Source organism: Ovis canadensis, chromosome 26, assembly GCF_042477335.2.
Source record: "Ovis canadensis isolate MfBH-ARS-UI-01 breed Bighorn chromosome 26, ARS-UI_OviCan_v2, whole genome shotgun sequence".
NCBI lineage: Eukaryota > Metazoa > Chordata > Mammalia > Artiodactyla > Bovidae > Ovis > Ovis canadensis.
The window spans coordinates 52,856,594-52,875,506 of NC_091270.1; the positions used below are offsets into that span (position 1 = coordinate 52,856,594).

Below are 18,913 nucleotides of genomic sequence, written 5' to 3' on the forward strand. Positions count from 1 at the left end.
GCAGAGCATGAGGGCGATGGGGGAGATGGTGCTCGGAGACGCCCCACTCTGGGGACCGCCCGCCCCCTCCCCCGCCAGAACAGGCTCTGCAGGGGGACATCGACACACCCGCTCCGAGGCTGCCCCCCACCCCCCTCCCCACGCCCCACCCCCACCCCTGCTCACCTGGACGGCGTGATGGGGGTGAGGTCTTTCCCCATGGTCTGGATCACTCGTCTGCCCCACACCCAGAGGCCCGTACAAATTCCAACCCCTCCGTAAAACAGCAGCCAGACCGGAGTCGCGGCTTCTTGCAGGACCGCACCTTGCTCGTAAATCAGCCACAGAGCCACCAGCGGCCCGATGGCATTACTAGGAGGAAAACCAAGCAGATTGAACAAATGTCCATGCGTACAGATGATGCTGTACACAGCATTCAGTGACTTCTCAGTCTTGAGAACAGCCCGTCTTACCGCATTTGTGGTTTGCCTGTGTAATCTGTAAGTGATAACGATTTAGCCATTTTTGGGGTTATGGCTAAAATAAACAAAAAATTTACCATTGACTATTTTTAAGTGTCACTGGAAAAGGCGCTGATGCTGGGAAAGACTGAAGGCAAAACCAGAAGGGAGTGGCAGAGGATGAGATGGTTAGATAGCATCACTGACTCAGTGGACATAAATCTGAGCAAACTCGGGGCAATAGTGAAGGACAGGGGAGCCTGGCATGCTGCAGTCCACGTGGACAAGGAGCTGGGCATGACTGAGCGGCTGAGCAACCGCTGCCACTGCGCAGTTCAGCAGTGTTAAGGAGAGTCACACTGTTGTTAAACAGGCCTCCAGAAAGTTTTTAATCATGAAAATCTGAACCACTATACCCATTAAATGAGAGTTCTCTTGGCCTTTCCCCCTTCCCCCAGAAACCACCAGTTTACTCTGCCTCTGTGAATTTGACGGACTATACTAGGTTTCTCATGGAAGTGCAAGCATACTGTATTGTCTTTTCATGACTAGCTTATTTCACTTATCAGAATGCCTTCAAGATTCATCGGTGGTGTAGCATATGACACAACGCCCTTCCTTTTTAAGGAAGAATATCCCACTGGGTGTGTGGTGTGCAGATGTCTCTGAGGCCCTGTTTTCCATCCTTTTGGGTATATACCCAGAGGTGGAATTGCTCCATTTTTTGAGGAACCCTCAGACTGCTTTCCACATTTTCCATTTTACATTTCCACCAACAGTGCACAAGGGTTCCAATTTCTCACATCCTTGCCCACACTTGTTACTTTGTTTTTACAGTAGCCATCTTCATGATGGTGAGATCTGTTATTTTTAAAGTACTGAAAAATCAGAAGAAGTGGACACAAAAACCAAGTTCTTCTTTCCTTCCTTTCTTTCTCTATTTCTTTCCATTTTCACTGCCAGCACAGCTGCTAACATCAACTACCAGTGTGGGGCAACCATGTCAGCCTCCCAACAAAGGAACCACAAAACATATATCTATTTCTCAGGCCAACCCTGCAAAGTAGGCATTGGTCTCCTATTTTACTGATGAGAAAACTGATGCTAAAATCATGTCACTAGCAGGAAGCAGAACTGGGATGTGAGTTTAGGATTCACTCAGGTGCTCACCCCTCCCTGAGACCCATGATTGTCACTCAGGCTCTTGACAAGCACACACTGTCTTTTTTTGGGGGGGAGGGTTCCACAGCTTTTTTAAAATTAAGACTTTATTTAAGACTTTAAGTCTCCCCATCAACAACATCCCCACCAGAGTGGAACATCAGTTGCAACTGAGGAACCCACAGTGACACGTCAGAATCATTCGAAGTCCACAGTTTACATTAGGGTTCACTCTTGGTGATATATGTTCTATGGGTTTAGACAAATTGACATGTATCCATCATCAGCATATCCTATACTGCCCTAAGATACTAGCATATCCTTAGGAGCCCCTGGTGGCTCAGACGGTAGTCTGCCTACAATGCAGAAGATCTGGGTTCGATCTCTGGGTTGGGAAGATCCTCTGCAGAAGGAAATGGCAACACACTCCCGTACTTTTGCCATGGACAGAGGGGTGTGGTAGTCTACAGTCCACGGGGCTGCAAAGAGCTGGACATGACTGAGTGACTTCACTTTCACTGGTCCCTTTCATGAGAAATGCTGGTCTACAGTTTTCCCTTAAGGACTTTGTCTGGTTGTGGGATTAGGTTAATGCTGGCCTAACAGAATGAGTGAGGAAGTATTCCTTTTGCTTCTGTCCTCTGAAAGAAATTGTAGACAAGTATAATTTCTTTCTTAGAAGCTTGGTAGAATTCACCAGTAAACCCATCTGGGCCTGGTGCTTTCTGATTTGAAAGACTGTTAATTATTGACTTAATTTTCTTAATAGATACAAGCCTATCAGGTAGTCTATTTCTTCTTGTGTGAGTTTGGGCAGGTTCTGTCTTTCAAGAACTGGTCCGTTTTATCTAGCTTATCAAACTGGCGAACATAAAATTATTCATAGTATTGCTTTCATAGCATTATTAACTTTTTTTTTTTTTTTGTCCGTAAGATCTATAGTGATGTCTGCTTTTCCATTTCTGGCATCAGCAATTTGTGTTCTCCTTTTCCCTTAGGTAGCCTGGCTAGAAGACTATAAATATCATTAATATTTTCAAAGATCCAGCTTTTAGTTTCATTGATTTTTCTCCATTCATTTCCTGATTTTAATTTCATTTATTTAGCTCTAATTATTATTTCTTTACCTCTGTTTACTTTGGATTAATTAATAATTTGCTCTTCATTTCCTAGGCTGGAAACTTAGATTATTGATTTTACATCTTTCTTCTTTCCTAGTATATGAATTCTGGAGAAGGAAATGGCAACCCATTCCAGTACTCTTGCCTGGAAAATCCCATGGACGGAGGAGCCTGGTAGGCTGCAGTCCATGGGGTTGCTAAGAGTCAGACATGACTGAGCAACTTCACTTTGACTTTTTCACTTTCATGCATTGGAGAAGGCAATGGCAACCCACTCCAGTGTTCTTGCCTGGAGAATCCCAGGGGTGGGGGAGCCTGATGGGCTGCCATCTATGGGCTGTGCCATCTGTGGGCTGCCACAGAGTTGGACACGACTGAAGTGACTTAGCAGCAGCAGCAGCAGCTTTATATGAATTCAATGCTGTAAACTTTCTTCTAAGCATTGTTTTTGTTGCTTCCCACAAATTTTGGTGTGTTTTCAATTTCATTTAGTTTAACATATTTTGACATTTCTCTTGGTATTTCTTGTTTCAAATGTTATTTAGAAGTATGTGGTTTAATCTCTTTTGTTACTGATTTATATGTAGTTGATTGATGGTCTGTTTCACTCAAATACGTCCTCATTGATTTCTGCTGCTGGGTCTATTCACGTCTCCTCTGTCTGAAATCAACAGTTGCTCCTGCTTTCTTTTAGTGTTAGCATGCTATACTTCCCTTCTTCCATTTACTCTTTTTCCTTTTTTAAATCCCTTTACTTTTTTTTAAATTTAAATTTATTTATTTTAATTGGGGGCTAATTACTTTACAATATTGTATTGGTTTTGCCATATATCAACATGAATCCGCCACGGGTGTACACATGTTCCCAGTCCTGAACCCCCTCCCACCTCCCTCCCCATATCATCCCTCTGGGTCATCCCAGTGCACCAGCCCCAAGCATTCTGTATCCTGCATCGAACTTAGACTGGCGATTTGTTTCTTATATGATATTATACATGTTTCAATGCCATTCTCCCAAATCATCCCACCCTCTCCCTCTCCCACAGAGTCCAAAAGACTGTTCTATACATCTGTGTCTCTTTTGCTGTCTCGCATACAGGGTTATCGTTACCATCTTTCTAAATTCCATATATATGCATTAGTATACTATATTGGTGTTTTTCTTTCTGGCTTACTTCACTCTGTATAATCAGCTCCAGGTTCATCCACCTCATTAGAACTGACTCAAATGTATTCTTTTTAATGGCTGAGTAATACTCCATTGTGTATATGTACCACAGCTTTCTTATCCATTCATCTGCTGATGGACATCTAGGTTGCTTCCATGTCCTGACTATTATAAACAGTGCTGTGATGAACATTGGGGTACATGTGTCTCTTTCAGTTCTGGTTTCCTTGGTGTGTATGCCCAGCAGTGGGATTGCTGGGTCATAAGGCAGTTGTATTTCTAGTTTTTTAAGGAATCTCCACACTGTTCTCCATAGTGGCTGTACTAGTTTGCATTCCCACCAACAGTGTAAGAGGGTTCCCTTTTCTCCACACCCTCTCCAGCATTTATTGCTTGTAGACTTTTGGATCACAGCCATTCTGACTGGAGTGAAATGGTACCTCATTGTGGTTTTGATTTGCATTTCTCTGATAATGAGTGATGAGAAAGAAGAATGGAACTGGAGGAATTAACCTGCCTGACTTCAGGCTCTACTACAAAGCCACAGTCATCAAGACAGTATGGTACTGGCACAAAGACAGAAATATAGATCAATGGAACAAAATAGAAAGCCCAGAGATAAAGCCACACACCTATGGACACCTTAACTTTGACAAAGGAGGCAAGAATATACAATGGAGAAAAGACAATCTCTTTAACAAGTAGTGCTGGGAAAACTGGTCAACCACTTGTAAAAGACTAAGACTAGAACACTTTCTAACACCATTCACAAAAATAAACTCAAAATGGATTAAAGATCTAAACGTAAGACCAGAAACCATAAAACTCTTGGAGGAGAACACAGGCAAAACACTCTGACATAAATCACAGCAGGATCCTCTATGACCTACCTCCCAGAATATTGGAAATAAAAGCAAAAATAAACAAATGGGACCTAAGTAAAATTAAAAGCTTCTGCACAACAAAAGAAACTATAGGCAAGGTGAAAAGACAGCCTTCAGAATGGGAGAAAATAATAGCAAATGAAGCAACTGACAAGTAATCTCAAAAATATACAAGCAACTCCTGCAGCTCAATTCCAGAAAAATAAACGATCCAATCAAAAAATGGGCCAAAGAATTAAACAGACATTTCTCCAAAGAAAACATACAGATGGCTAACAAACACATGAAAAGTTAATCCCATTTACTTTTAACCTAAGTGTTTTCACATTTCAAGTGGGTTTCTGGTAGATAGCAGTGAGTTGTGTTTTTTGATCCGTTCTGATAATCTCTTGTCTTTTAATTGGTGCATCTGGATCACTGAAATTCAAGCTGATTGCCGGCATAGCTGGATTAGCGTCCACCGTATCTGTCAGTGCTTTCTATCTGTTGTCCTTGTTCTTTGTTCCTATTTTTGTCATCTGCCTTTTTTCCCCCCTTCTGTTGTTTTAACTGAGCATTCCATATGATTCCATTTTCTCTCCCTTCTTAGCATATTGGCTATACTTTTTTTTTTTTTTTGCTAACTTTCTAAAATGGTTGCCCTAGAGCTTGCCATATATACCTAGGGTTAACCCAAATCCCCTTTGCAATAACATTATACTACTTTACTGATAGTGTGAAAGTGTGCAAGTGTTAGTCATTCAGTTGTGTCTGACTCTGCCACACCATGGACTATAGCCTCCTAGGCTCTTCTGACCATGGGATTCTCCAGTCAAGAATACTGGAGTAGGTTGCCATTCCCTTCTCCAGGGGATCTTCCTGACCCAGGGATCAAACCCAGGTCTCCCACATTGCAGGCAGATTCTTTACCATATAAACCATGTAAGTTAAGTGTAGATAACTTAAAATTAAAAAAATAATCCCAATTCCACCCTTCCATCCCTTGTATGTTTCTCAGCATTTGCTCCTTCCTTATGTGAGACAGGATGGCTGGAGCTGGGGAGCATCCCTTCTCCCTAGGGGAAGGCCAGGGCAGTCTGGAGTGTGTTCCCCCTTCCAGGTCAGTTAGCCTGCAGTAATCCCCTGCAGGCTGGGCTCTGGTGACCCGGTTTCTCCTGAGCACAGCCTGGCTAAGCACAGGGCGTCTGTTCTGTCTAGTGGCTGCTTTCCTTCCCCCCAGAGCAGGAGGGATTCCTCTTCCCTGATATTCACTGTTAGGATCTGGTAGGGCTCCTGGATAGTGGGGTCCCCCCTACCCTGGGTCCCCCAGAGCCTTAACTCTCTCCTTGTCCCCCATGAGCCTCCAGGGCCCATTGCTCCAGTCCAGGATTGCATGGTTCTTGCCACAGCACCCGCTCCTGAGTGCCCCCTCCAGGACCCCCAGCATCTCTGCCTCTCTGACCCTGGGGACAGTGGTTTGTCCTGTGTTCTCCTCTGCCTCTGAGATCCAAGAAGAGTTGTTGACTTTTCAGTCTATTTGGTTTTTACTTGCTGTTAGGATGTAGTGATGATTCCCAAGCTCCCTACAGGCTTCGAATGACGCCTGTGGTTCCCAGCCCACCCTCCACACTCCGGAGACCGAGTCACAGAGAGCTGGTTTCCCGCGCTGGCTCCTCTTTGTGTGGCCCTGGCAACAGTCACATTTCTGAGCTTCAGACTCCCAGTCTCTGAGAGGTATCACTTACAACTGCAGGCTTCCCTGTGGCTCAGACAGTAAAAAATCTGCCTGCAATGTGGGAGACCCAGGTTCGATCCCTGGGTAGGGAAGATCCCTAGGAAAAAGAGTGGCTACCCATTCCAGTATTCTGGCCTGGAGAATTCTTTGGATAGAGGAGCCTGGTGGGCTACAGTCCACGGGGTCACAAAGCATCCCACATGACTGAGTAACACTTTCACTTTCTTTCACTTAGGACTACAAAGGACTGTTCTGAACAGGCCTGGAGTAAGTTACAAGTGCTTCAGTTCTGAGGACTGGTACAAACTTAACACCCACTTGTTGAGTAAACAGAAGCCCCCTCCTCACTGCTGCACTGTTATTGCTAAACCTTGCTTTCATCAGACTACATCCCTGCTCAAAAGCCTGAGAATCAGTCTCCAAACTGCAAACAGCTGCTCTACACTCTGGCCATCTGCAGCAGCTACCGTCTACACTCTTCCTTGGCCTTGAAATGCTGTTTTGGGGTGTTCTGTTACTCTCCAGGAGTATGCCTTTCTTGTCTCCTTAATTGGAACTTAGTTCTAGAAAGGGATCCAATTCGTAACATGTTGCTGGTACCAGGCTTTTCATAAAGAATTTGTGATAAGGAGGAGGAACTGGGCTGGTGGGGGAGGGGAGTAAAAAATTTAAGAGAGGACAGAACATGGTGCCCTCCGTAAAATAAGTTGGCAATGCCTAGGTGACCCTGAGCAGAACATAAGCTGTCCAGGCCTCTTTGTCTGGCTGGAAGACGTCTTTTAAAAAGAACAGAAACGCAGCTGCACATGGTATAAAATGGAGTCATATAACTGGGCCAAAAAAAATATAATGATGGCACATTTCCCTCATTTGGACAGAAACATTAGGCTGCATAATAACTATAATAGTGGAAATGTCTGGACATTGATTATGGGAAAGGACTGTTCTTATCTTATTATATAAGCACCTCCCCTTAATCCTCATAGAAATCTCCTGCATTGGTACTAGTTTTACCCCCATTTCACAGATTGGGACACCGAGGCTTTGGAAGATTCAGTGACTGATCCGGATGCCTGGCCAGACTCTATACATTCCTGCACATTCTGGCCTGGATGCCCAGCTGACCTGAGCTCTCCATGCTCTTGCTAGTGATTCTTTCCGGAAGACCCACCAGGCACACTCCTGCCTCGGCCTCGCAGTGCTTTTCCCTCTTCCAGGAGGTTCTCCTATAGATGCCGTCACAGCTGTGCCCTCAGTCCCTGTGGGTGTCCCTAGGGGACCCTCCTGACTGGAGCGGCCATCCAACACGGCGGCACCCCGGGGTCTCCCACGTCTCTTTTCTGACCCGTCACGCGGGTCACTACAGGAGCTACTTGCTCACACATGACCCTTATACAACTTGGGGGAAATCTCCCTCTGCTTTGAAACCAAAAGGCACTGATGCCAAATGGCACTGAACGCAGGCCAGGGTAGGAAGCCGGGACAGGCTTGGGCAGAATCAGGGCTCCAAGCCCAGCTCTACTGATTCCACCTGTTGTGATTTCTGACCCCAGGCCAACTCTCCCTGCATCTGGTTCACTCAAAGACCTGCGCCACGGAGATGCAGGTGCTGCACTTGCGGACAAAACCTGGCGTTGGCCGACCCCAGGCGGTTGCAACCTGCGTGGTTCTAGGGTGGGTCAGGTATCTGCCGTGCCCCTCCCCGCCTCCTCAGCCTGACCCTGCCCACCCGCCCCTCACAATCACCAGGCCCCTCCCCTCACCCCGCCCCCTTATAAGACCACGCCCACCACACAAGCCCTCCCCGGCCCCGCCCGCCCAGGTTCTCACCTCACGTCATTTCCTCCGTGCGCAAAGGAGCCGAAGCAGGCGGTGAGGACCTGCAAGAAGTGGAAGAGTAGGTGCACCTCGGCGGAGTCCTTCTCCTCCTTCTCCTCGTCCACCGGGTCGTCGCGCGGCGGCTCGGGCTCGGCCAGCGGGGGCGCCAGCCGGACCTCGACGCCGCCCTCCTCGGCCTCGATCTCCGCCTCGGCCACGGCGTTGCAGTAGCTGGAGTAGCTGTCGTAGCGCAGCCGGCGGCGCGAGTAGGCCACGGCGTCGGCCACCAGCTTCTCGCTGTCCTCGGGCGCGGGCGTGTCGCCACGGCGTGTGGCCAGGCCGGGCAGCCCGCAGATGGCCGCCGTGTAGCACGTGTAGCTGTTGTTGCGCCGCAGCTGCCGCGGGGCCCCGTCGGCCGGCCGCTCGTCGCGGATGCGGTGCAGCAGGTCCTTGTAGAGCCCCGAGTCCTTGTGCACCGTGTGGTACACGTGGCCATCAGCCCGCGCCGTGCTGTCGAAGCCGAAGGTCCCGTTGGACACGGGCGACTTGGTGGTGCCGTGTGTCATGGACAGTGCCCGGCCTGCGGGGACAAAGGATAGATTGAGCCCAGCCTGAAGGGGACAAGGGACAGACCGAGCCCGGCCTGCGGGGACACGGGACAGACCGAGCCTGGCTGAAGGGGACAAGGGACAGCCTGAGTCCACGCCTGGGATGCTGTGGGGCCACCATGTCAGTTCAGGAGGTTGGACAGTGAGAGTTTTTGCATTTTTCTGCCGTACTCTTTTATTTTCCAACCTGACAACACAGGCCATGCAGTATGGTAAAAATAAAAAGGGAAACTTGGAAACATACAGCAAAGGGTAAAACTAACAGTACGGCAGTTGAAAAATGATGCTGCATTCTCCTAAAATGCGGAAGCACTCTTTCCTTTTCCAGGAACGGGTAGGAGAAGGATCCGTGTCGGGAGCTTATTTTATAGAAAACTCGATACAAGGGGGACTCAGTCCATCTCCCTGTGAGACACACTCTCCAGGTGCTGCTTAAAAACATGACACAAATGAGCCCACCTATGAAAGAGGAACAGTCACAGAGAGAAAGGACAGAGCGGCTCCTGGGGCAGGAGGGAGGAGGAACGGGGGGAGCGGCTGGGGCAGCAGATGCAAGCTCACAGGAGGGGTAAGCAAGGTCCTACTGTACAGCACAGGGAACTATATTCAACATCCTGTAATAAACCCATAATGGAAAAGAATATTTTAAAAAAGGATGTACATATATATATATACACACACGTACCACTTTGCTGTACAGCAGAAGTTAATGTGCTGTTTAATCAACCATATACTTCAATTGAAAAAAAAGGCTGGTGGACACAGTCAAAGGCGGTCTGTCAGATCAGTGGGCAGAGCCCATTCTCTTTCTTGGCCAAGTTGCAGATCCATCCTGGACCGCGGTGCCAGCACCCCTGCAGGGAGGTGGGCCTGGCAGAGGCAGGAGGTGGCCCATCACTGTCCATAAACACTGTGGGACAGAGGACCCTCACGATGGCCCTGATGGTTTCTGCGCTACTCTAGTGAGACCACCGCCCCGGTTCCAACGTCAGCTTTCTCTCTGCACCTCCCAGGAGGAAGGTGTTTGGATACAAAGCTGGATAAACTGATAATCCAATCTCTGGCAGTTAGGTGACTGCATGTCGAAGACACAGGTGAGGGGCCCAGAGGTGCTGCTGGGAGACTGCAGGTAAATGGCTCTTGGAGGAAAGTCATAGGACAGGAACAAGCTCGCTCTGGGACTGACCAAACCCTGGACCCTTCAGCCCCCGAGTTTTCTCTGGGGACACTTGTTGTGTGCTGGAACCTCATTGCCACATGCAGGCCAACTGGCCCCCCAAAACTGCCTCTGCCCCATGCCACCCCAGCCCCCAGGAACTTACCATATGGGGCCCGGGGGTGGTGACCCCCTGACATGCTTTCTGAGGTCCCTGAGGGCTCTGCAGCTGAGCCCGTGAGGGGGACGGTGCTGTCGTCGTGAGCCTTGGCACCTGGCAGCTCTTTAAATACTGGGGACTCCACTTCCTGAATTTTATTGAGACTTTCATCAGAGGCTCTCGATAAAGCACCTTCTTTTTGTAATTTGCCTGAAGAAAATAAAGAGTCATAACTGAAAATTTGGGATGAGGATTCTTATTTTTGACAAATGAATATAAAAAAAGTATTTATCGTGATACTTTTATACTTTGGGAACAACAAAAAAAAGGAAAATAAAGTGGACAATTCAGTCTGGGAAACAGGCTAGAAAATTCAGCTACGGAGGGAAAGATGGAGGCTCAGCCCTGAGTTATCTCATCCAAAAGCAACAAAAAAGACAGGATTAGATCTGGTTCCCAAGGTAAACATTCTGTAAATTCTACAACCATCTAGCCCGGCCTTCTGTTTTCTTAAACTGACCTCAGAATCACTGAAATGTTTATCCTTTTTGTCTTCATAGATACTGTTAGGGTCTGTCTGCTTTCTTCTGTTCAATAAGAGACTGCGCTCAGATTTCCTCAGGTCACCAAGTCTTAGGAAACAAGTAAATCATTTTCCTCAAAAGGAACAGAGAGATTCTGCTTACTGTTAAATATCCTTTACTTCCAAAAGAAACCAGGGATTTTCAAAAAGTGGTTTTGAAGCTGGAGCGCGCTCTTGGTAATCAGATCTGGTATGTGGGTTCATGGTCTTGCTGCCTCACACTTCCCTGAGGAAACGTCTACGCTCTAACCTACCCAACTGACACGGACAGCCTTCTCAGGTCCTCGGCCGGATACACTCGTGCATCAGCCTCATTTCTGTATTTACTCAGACAGGTCACTTCTGTCTCTGTTGTTGCTGTCCAGCCGCTCAGTTGTGTCCCGACTCTTTGCGACCCCATGGACTGCAGCACGCCAGGCTTCCCTGTCTGTCACCGTCTCCCAGAGCTTGCTGAAACGCACGTCCATTGAGTCGGTGATGCCATCCAACCATCTCGACCTCTGTCGTCCCCTTCTCTTCCTGCCCTCAATCTTTATACCTCTATCTCTATATTTATCTAAATCTAAAAGACAGATTAAAAAAAAAAAACTAAGTTTGTTTACTACAAGGAATAAATAAAGGTACACACAGGTTTCTGATCTCAAACTGCTGACAATGTAGACGAGAAAAGTTAGTATCTGTAAAGATTATAATAACAGATTTTTTAAATTGTGTTATTTGGTTTGTTTTTTCTTGTTTTTGGCCACACTGTGCAGTTTGTCGGATCTTAGCTCCCCAACCAAGGATTAAACCTGGGCTTCTGCAGTGGAAGCATGGAGTCTTAACCACTGAACCATCAGGAAGTCCCCCAAAACGTGCTAACGTATGAAACAGGTATTACCATTTTCTCTATTTTATAAATGAGCAAATTGAGGCCCACAGAGACTGAATCCCTTGCTGAAGGTCACCCAGGTAGTAACATGTAGTCAGTTTACTCTCTGTCCATACCCTTAACCATAGTCTGTACTTAATAGAACAAGGTACCTGTATGTTGAAATGTCAAAATACATGTTATTGGCCAAAAAAAATCCCTTGGCAAGCCAGAATGGGTAGTAATGTCAGTTTCCTACTGTAACATTACAGCCTAAAGGTGGGAGCAAAGATTCTATGGTCCATAACTCAGGGAAGTAGCGCAGGACAGGGAAGCCTTGGCGTGCTACAGTTCATGGGGTCACAGAGTCGGACACGACTTAGCAACTGAACAACAACAATCAGAAAAAGCTTTACACGTCAAGAGCATTCAAGTGTAGTTTATCATTCCCACTGGGGTTAAACCAGACAAGCAGAATGTTTAAGGGGGTGGGGGGGGGGGTTCCTTCTCAACCAAGAGCAGGGGGCGGCTACACAGGAGAGGAAGAAGCAGCTGGATATGAATCCGTCATAGTGTGAAATCACTACTTAGTTTGAAGTTGTATGTACTAATGTAGTGTTTTAATTATTAGTTTTTAAAACTTGCACGTGGTATACTGGCTGTGTGTGTGTAGAATTCTGATTCTAAAAAATGTCTAGGGATCTCACTGGCGGTCCAGTGGCTGGGACTTCACCTCCCAATGCAGGGTACACAGGTTCAATCCTTGGTCAGGGACCTAAGATCCCCACAAGATCCCATGTGCCTTGTGGCCAAAAAACTGAAACATAAAACAGAAGGAATATTGTAACAAATTGAATAGACTTTGAAAATAGGCCACATTAAAAAAAAATCTTAAAAGTCTAGATTCCTATAACGCCTATCCCTGTAGTCAGCCCCTCTGCCCTAGCCCTTGACAATCACCTGTCTGGTCTCCGTCCCTACCGTTTTGTCTTTTCCAGATGTCATGTAAATGGAACCATAAGACATGTGCTTCTGAGGCTGGCTCCTCCGACGTGGCACGATTAACCATGGCACCCGAGGTTCATCCATGCTGGTGCAGGCTCAGTCTTCACTGCCGAGTAGCAGTCTAATATGTGGATGTATTTATTTCCAGAAATACGTGTGTGTGTTCTGTGGATAATCCAGGCTTTTAGTTTTTGGTGATAGCAAATACAGCTGCTATATTCATCTCCAGGCTTCTGTGTAAATTTAAATGTGCATTTCTCTAGGGTAAACACCTAGGAGTGGGTAAGTGATTAACCTTATAAGAAACCATCAAACTCCTTTTCTGAGCGGCTGTGCCATTTCACGTTCCCAGCAGGAGTGCATGAATGAACATTCCAGCCACGCCTCATCTTTGTCAGCATTTAGCACTATCCTTTTTTTTTTTCTTAAAGCCATTAAAATAGATGTGTGGGAATACTTCATTGTGATTTTAATCTGTATTTCTGATGTCGAGCAGCTTTTCATGGACTCATTTGCCATTCATGTATCTTTTTTTGGTGAAACAGCTATTTAAAATTTTTGTTTTAAATCGGGTTATTTTCTGAGCTTTCTTCATATGTTCTGAATACAAGTCCTTTGTTAGAGGACTTGCAAACACTTTCTCTTAGTCTGCAGCTTGTCTTTTCTCTTAATAGTGTTCCTTACGGAGAAGGCAATGGCACCCCACTCGAGTACTTTTGCCTGGAAAATCCCATGGATGGAGGAGCCTGGTAGGCTGCAGTCCATGGGGTCGCAAAGAGTCGGACACGACTGAGAGACTTCACTTTCACTTTTCACTTTCATGCATTGGAGAAAGAAATGGCAGCCCACTCCAGTGTTCTTGCCCGGAGAATCCCAGGGACGGGGAAGCCTGGTGGGCTGCCGTCTATGGGGTCGCACAGAGTGGGACACGACTCAAGCGACTTAGCAGCAGCAGCAGTAGCAGCAGTGTTCCTTACAGGGCAACAGTTTCCAATTTTGATGAAGTGCAATTTACCAACTTCTTTTATGAATTGTGTTTTTGGTATCAAACCTAAACACTCTTTGCTCTACCCAAGGTCCCAAAAGTTTTCCTCTTTTTGCTCCCAAAGTTTCATGGTTTTCTACTTTACATTTATACTTATGATGGATCTTGAGTGAATTTTTTTTTTTTGCAAGGTATAAGGCTTTAGGTCAAGGTTCTTTTGGCATTCGATGCCCAGTTATTCCAGTATCATTGATTATATCAGTGATTTTCAATAACTCAGTTGGCCATATTTGCCGGTCTGTTTCTGGACTTTATCCTGTTCTGTTAATCTAGGTGTTTATCTCTTCGCCACTTCCACACTCTCCTGGAGCTTTTTGTGGCATGGGTCCTTCAACTTTACTCTTCTCCAAATTTGTTTTGCCCATTCCAGTCCCTTTCCCTAGAAAATTTTTAAATTAATGAATTGTTTCTTTTCGGCTGTGTTGGGTCTTCGTTGCTGAGTGAGGGCTCCCTCTAGTTGCAGTGACAAGGTGTGCCCTTCATTATGGCTCACAGGCTCAGCTGCTCTCGGCATGAGGGATCTTCCTGGGATCCTGTCCCCTGCAATGGCAGGCGGACCAGCAGGGAAGTCCTCCATATTCATTCTTAAAGTGACTTGTATAAATCTACAAGATATCCTGCTGGGATTTTTGTTTAAATTGCATTAAATGTACAGATCAATTTGAGAACGGACATCTTTCTGGTATTGAGCCTTCCCATTCATAAGTGTGGTAACGTCTCCTCGGTTGTTCAGTTTTTCTTTGAAATGTGGGTTTCAAATTCAGATATGTCCGGATCAAACCATGATTGTAAGGTACACTCTGAGGCCAAATGGAAATACTTCTTTTCTTTTGAGAGCCCTGTAAAAGCGTGTGGCCATAAGGCTTGGAATTCAATCATGTTGCCAGTGACAGGAAAATAGCTCCTGCAGTTTTCTAAGCCAGGGTCTTCTTTTTTTTAAAATTGCTTTCACAGAGGTATAATTTCTGTACAATGAAATTTATACCTTTTAAAATGTGCAGGTAGATGACCTGTGACAAACGAGTACAGACTATAACTACCCCTCAATTAAGACAGAGTCCTGCAAAGTTCCCTCCTGTGCCTGCAAAGCTCTGTCCTGTCCCTAAAGTGCCCTTCTGTCTCTAAAGCTCCCTCTGTCCCTGCGAAGTCCCCTCACATTCCCTTCTGCAGTGTCTCCAGCAGCCCCTGGTTTCGGTGGCTGGGGATGGCTGTCCTCTGGAGGCCTACAGGATGAGTTTGTTTGTGCGTGGCTCCTCCTGGGAGTTCGCCTTCTTCATTGCTTATCCGCCCTCTGCTGTATGAAGAGTCTGGTCATCCACTCACTTGTTAATGAGCCTGTGGCTTGTCTCCACTTGGTGGCTAGTATGACTTAATTTGTGTACGAGTCTCACTTCTCTTGGATAAACACCTAGGGGTGGAATTACTTAAGTCATATGATGAATGTTTGCTTAACTTCATAGGAAACTGCTAAACGAACTTTTCCCATCGTTGTACCAGTTTTTATTTCACCACAGACGCGTGGGAATTCCAGTTATCACACTCGGAATCTGGTCTTTTTACCTTCTGCCATTCTTGAGGGACGGCAGTGCTATGCTGCTGATTTGCTACCTGCTGTTACCCACGGCAACGAGGACCTCATTCTCACCAAGATCCCAAGATATCCAGGAAAAGTCTGAGCCAGAAAGCAGGCAGGCGCCCTGAGACAGGGACCGGCTTGACCGTGGTTGTATTCCCTGTCACTCAGGATCACAGTGCATGATGCCTGCAGCCTTAGGAATCAGAGCCTTTTTGCAAATCAGAAGAACAGAAAAGCACTTACCTGTTATCTTCCTCCGCATCCACGGACACACAAAGAGCCACACGAAGAGGGCAAACAGCAGCGCAACCCCGAAGGAGATGAGGGCGATCGCCCACATGGGGAGGACCAGGCCCATCACTGGGGACAGAGGGGACACAGCTGTCACTGGACACGTCTCCAAAGTCGGGTGTGACATCCCCACTCCTGCCATTCCCCGACCCTGAAGTGCGTCATCTGGATCCTGTGATTAATAAAGCTCTCAGCCACAATATCGTGCTAGACTTTTTCTGGGGAACAAAGTCTTGTGTTACACGACCGGGACTTCCCGGGTGATGTGGTGGATAAGAATCCATCTCTCAGGGTAGGAGACACGGGCCTTTGGTCCAGAAAGACTCCACATGCCTCGGAGCAACTAAGCCTGTGCAACGCAGCAACTGAGCCCCGCACCCTGCGGCCCTGTTGCTCTAGGGCGCCAGAGCTCCGCAGCAGGAGAAGCTGCTGCCGTGAGAGGCCACGCACCCCGGCAAGGAGTAGCCCCCCCTCCACAAGCAGAGAAAGCCCACGATGAGGGCCCAACGCAGCCAGATAAATGAATTATAAAACTGTAAAAAATAATTGAGATATACTGTTTACCTTGTGACTCTGTTGTTAACTCAGTGAGTAGGCTAATCATTAAAAAGCGACCAACTTGCCACAAACAACATATTAAGTTGGGAATAAACCCATTTACAGTATTACCTCAATACCTAAATTCCCGAGTGGACAAACGGGGGTAAGAAGGGGTCTGTCTGCCCTCCCGATGCCTGCCGCCGCCTTCCCTGGGCACCCCGAAGCCCAGGGCTACAGTGGCCACAGCAAGGCTGACGGCCGCCTCTCTGGTTTCTCAATAGTCAGCAGCCCGGCTTTAAAAGGACATGACGCTTGGACCACACACACAAACCTTTGTAAAAGTCAGCTTAAATTGAGAAACAGCAGATGCAGGAAGAGTCTGCTGCCCCGCTTTGTAACTGCCGGACAACACGGCATAAATTTCTTGGGAGAGATGTGCCTTCCTTGTTCCAGGAAGAGGAGAGTGACTCCCATCACTGGAGACCAGGCACCACCACCCAGATGGGTCAGCACAAACAGACCTTGCCACACTAACTCTTCTCTCCCGTTAGTTTCCTCTGTATGTGTCCTAGTCTCCTTCCAGGGTACAGAAGTCCTGAAGTCTGACTGCTTCTCCTGGTGCTCATTTCTTTTCTGTGAAGGCTTCCATATGCATAAACGAACCCTTTTATTGTTTAAAAAAGAAAAGTCAGCTTAGATAGAAAAGTGTTGTCAAAGGACACTGACTTTCAAGCTCAATTCTTCTTTCAAGGGCCAACTCATGGAATTACAACACAGAAAAGCTTTTCATTGCTATCCAGTCCAGCACACAAAGTTGCCATTCCCTCAGTCAATAAAAAGGTGGAAGGTGGAGAGACATCAGGCTTCCCTGCCCTGCAGGGCCCCAAGCCCCGCTCCCCTGGTGACACAGGTGTGATACAGATACCCACAGGTGCATCCCTGCACAGGCACAAGGAGACAGGCACGAGTGTGCTCACTAGAGCATTACCTGTAACAGCAAGAGTTTGCAAGGCAACCGACACACGCGTCATCATGGAAGTGGGAAGTCAGCATGGTGCATGGCATAAAATAAGGTCGAGATAAATGGACTGATAAGAAGTGATGCTCTTGTCTAGTTAAGTGAGGAAGGCCAGCGAGATCACGGTGTGTGCAGCACCACCCAACTTATGTCTAGAAGAGACACCGCCGTTCCCCCCTCCACCACGGCCAAGTGTACACTCCTGAACAGATCGTAAAAGTTCTGGGAAGAACCAGCGGTCATTCCCGTGGAGGGATGGAAAACAGGAGGGGTCGCTCCCTGCGCTATACACTGTCCATCTGAAGCACAAGGCTACCCACCCCGGCATCTCACTCCCGAGCCCAAGGCCCTCAACATTATACCACATTCTTTCTAAATAGAAGGAGAGAAGGGCTCTTAGTCACAAGCCCATGGATAGTGACAAAAACAGAGAAGGCAAAGGAAAAAAAAACTGTAAAGAAACTTCAATAACTTGAAAAGCAGAAACTCACAGTCATTTGGGAAGCAAAATCAGGTCTATTTATTTATCTGCTTGTTTGTTTGCTAAAGGCTCCTACAGCACTTACTCTGTGCTTTCATACTGCTAACTTTGAAAATTTATAATAAGCACACACTTTTGTAAATTGTTAAGCTTTTTTTTTTAAAGTTCGAAATAAGTGAACTATTTAAAACTCTGCTCTTAAATAAACCTCTAATGCTACAGGCTTTGTTACTATTAACTGTTCTTTTTTTAAATATAAAACTGACTTTCTTTTTTCCATTATTTTTTTCATTGGCGTATAACTGCTCACTGTTAACCAGTCTGTAAAAAGTAAGGGTGGCTCAGACAGTAAAGAATCCACCTGCAATGCAGGAGACCTGAGTTTGATCCTTGGGTCAGGAAGATCCCCTGGAGAAGGGAATGGCAACCCACTCCAGTATTCTTGCCTGGAGAATCCCATGGACAGAGGAACCTGGAGGGCTACAGTCCATAGGGTTGCAAAGAGTCAGACAAGAACCATTCTATATATATGTATATGAACCAGCTTGAAATTATTCAGGTAAGGTATTATTAGACATTTTGGTAATGGTGAGAGGGAGAATGGGTAGTTAATACTCTAAATGGGGAGTCAGGATTTTCATATATAAGTATGGAAAGTAAGAACCAGAATCACCCAGCCTTGGCACCGTGGAAGGGTCACTGGTGGGAGCAGACACTCAGTAGCCAGGCAGCTCCATCCTCCAGCGCCTGGACACACCAGCAAGCAAGGCCCCACGTGGGGCTGTGCCGGGGCAGCTGGCAGCCCCGCCCCAGCCCTGGCTCTGTCTCCGGATCCAGGCTTGGAGCTGCTTATAAAACCACTCAGGCTGACCTCACTCGGCTGCGCCTGCGGTTGGGGCTCCAGCTTCTGCTCTGTGTCTGCATGTCAGTGTCCGGACACGGGGAAGGACCACTCCAATGTGGTTTCTTGCTGAACTGAATGGTAACTGTTAATTACCAACATCAAACCAACTGCGGCTTAAAACTACCTGGCTTTTGAAGAGTCCTCCCTGTCTCCTTTGCGGCTTCTGGTTGAGCTGATGATAAAGCTGACACTTGGGCTACTTTGGCCTCACTACCTTAACCTGATCTAAGATAGGCGAGCTCTGGGTACTGAGGGAGGGGGATGAAGCCCAGGAGCTGGAGAGATGAGTGTCTGAGCAAGTGGACACTGTTGCTCCCAGGCCCCCTTCTCCTCCATCCCCTCTGAGCAGAGCCCTCAGCAGGGCAGAGCAGGGCCGCTCCACATGCTCCT

At 47.0% G+C, this 18,913-nt stretch overlaps 1 protein-coding gene and 1 long non-coding RNA gene across 3 annotated transcripts in view; one reads left to right on the forward strand and one right to left on the reverse strand.

The window, feature by feature from the left end:
- Positions 1-18,913, reverse strand: part of SLC20A2 (solute carrier family 20 member 2) — a 110,727-nt gene that overhangs the window by 9,446 nt on the left and 82,368 nt on the right. For both annotated transcript variants that reach the window (XM_069572710.1, XM_069572709.1), the window contains exons 6-9: positions 15,533-15,649; positions 10,237-10,440; positions 8,319-8,886; positions 166-351 (exon numbers count right to left, since the gene is read on the reverse strand). In XM_069572710.1, coding sequence (XP_069428811.1) covers positions 166-351; positions 8,319-8,886; positions 10,237-10,440; positions 15,533-15,649 — 1,075 coding nt within the window. The remainder of the gene's footprint in view (positions 1-165; positions 352-8,318; positions 8,887-10,236; positions 10,441-15,532; positions 15,650-18,913) is intronic.
- LOC138430753 (uncharacterized) lies at positions 11,569-16,101 on the forward strand. The gene is made up of 2 exons (XR_011253379.1): positions 11,569-11,686; positions 12,662-16,101. It is a non-coding gene; the product is annotated as an uncharacterized lncRNA (long non-coding RNA).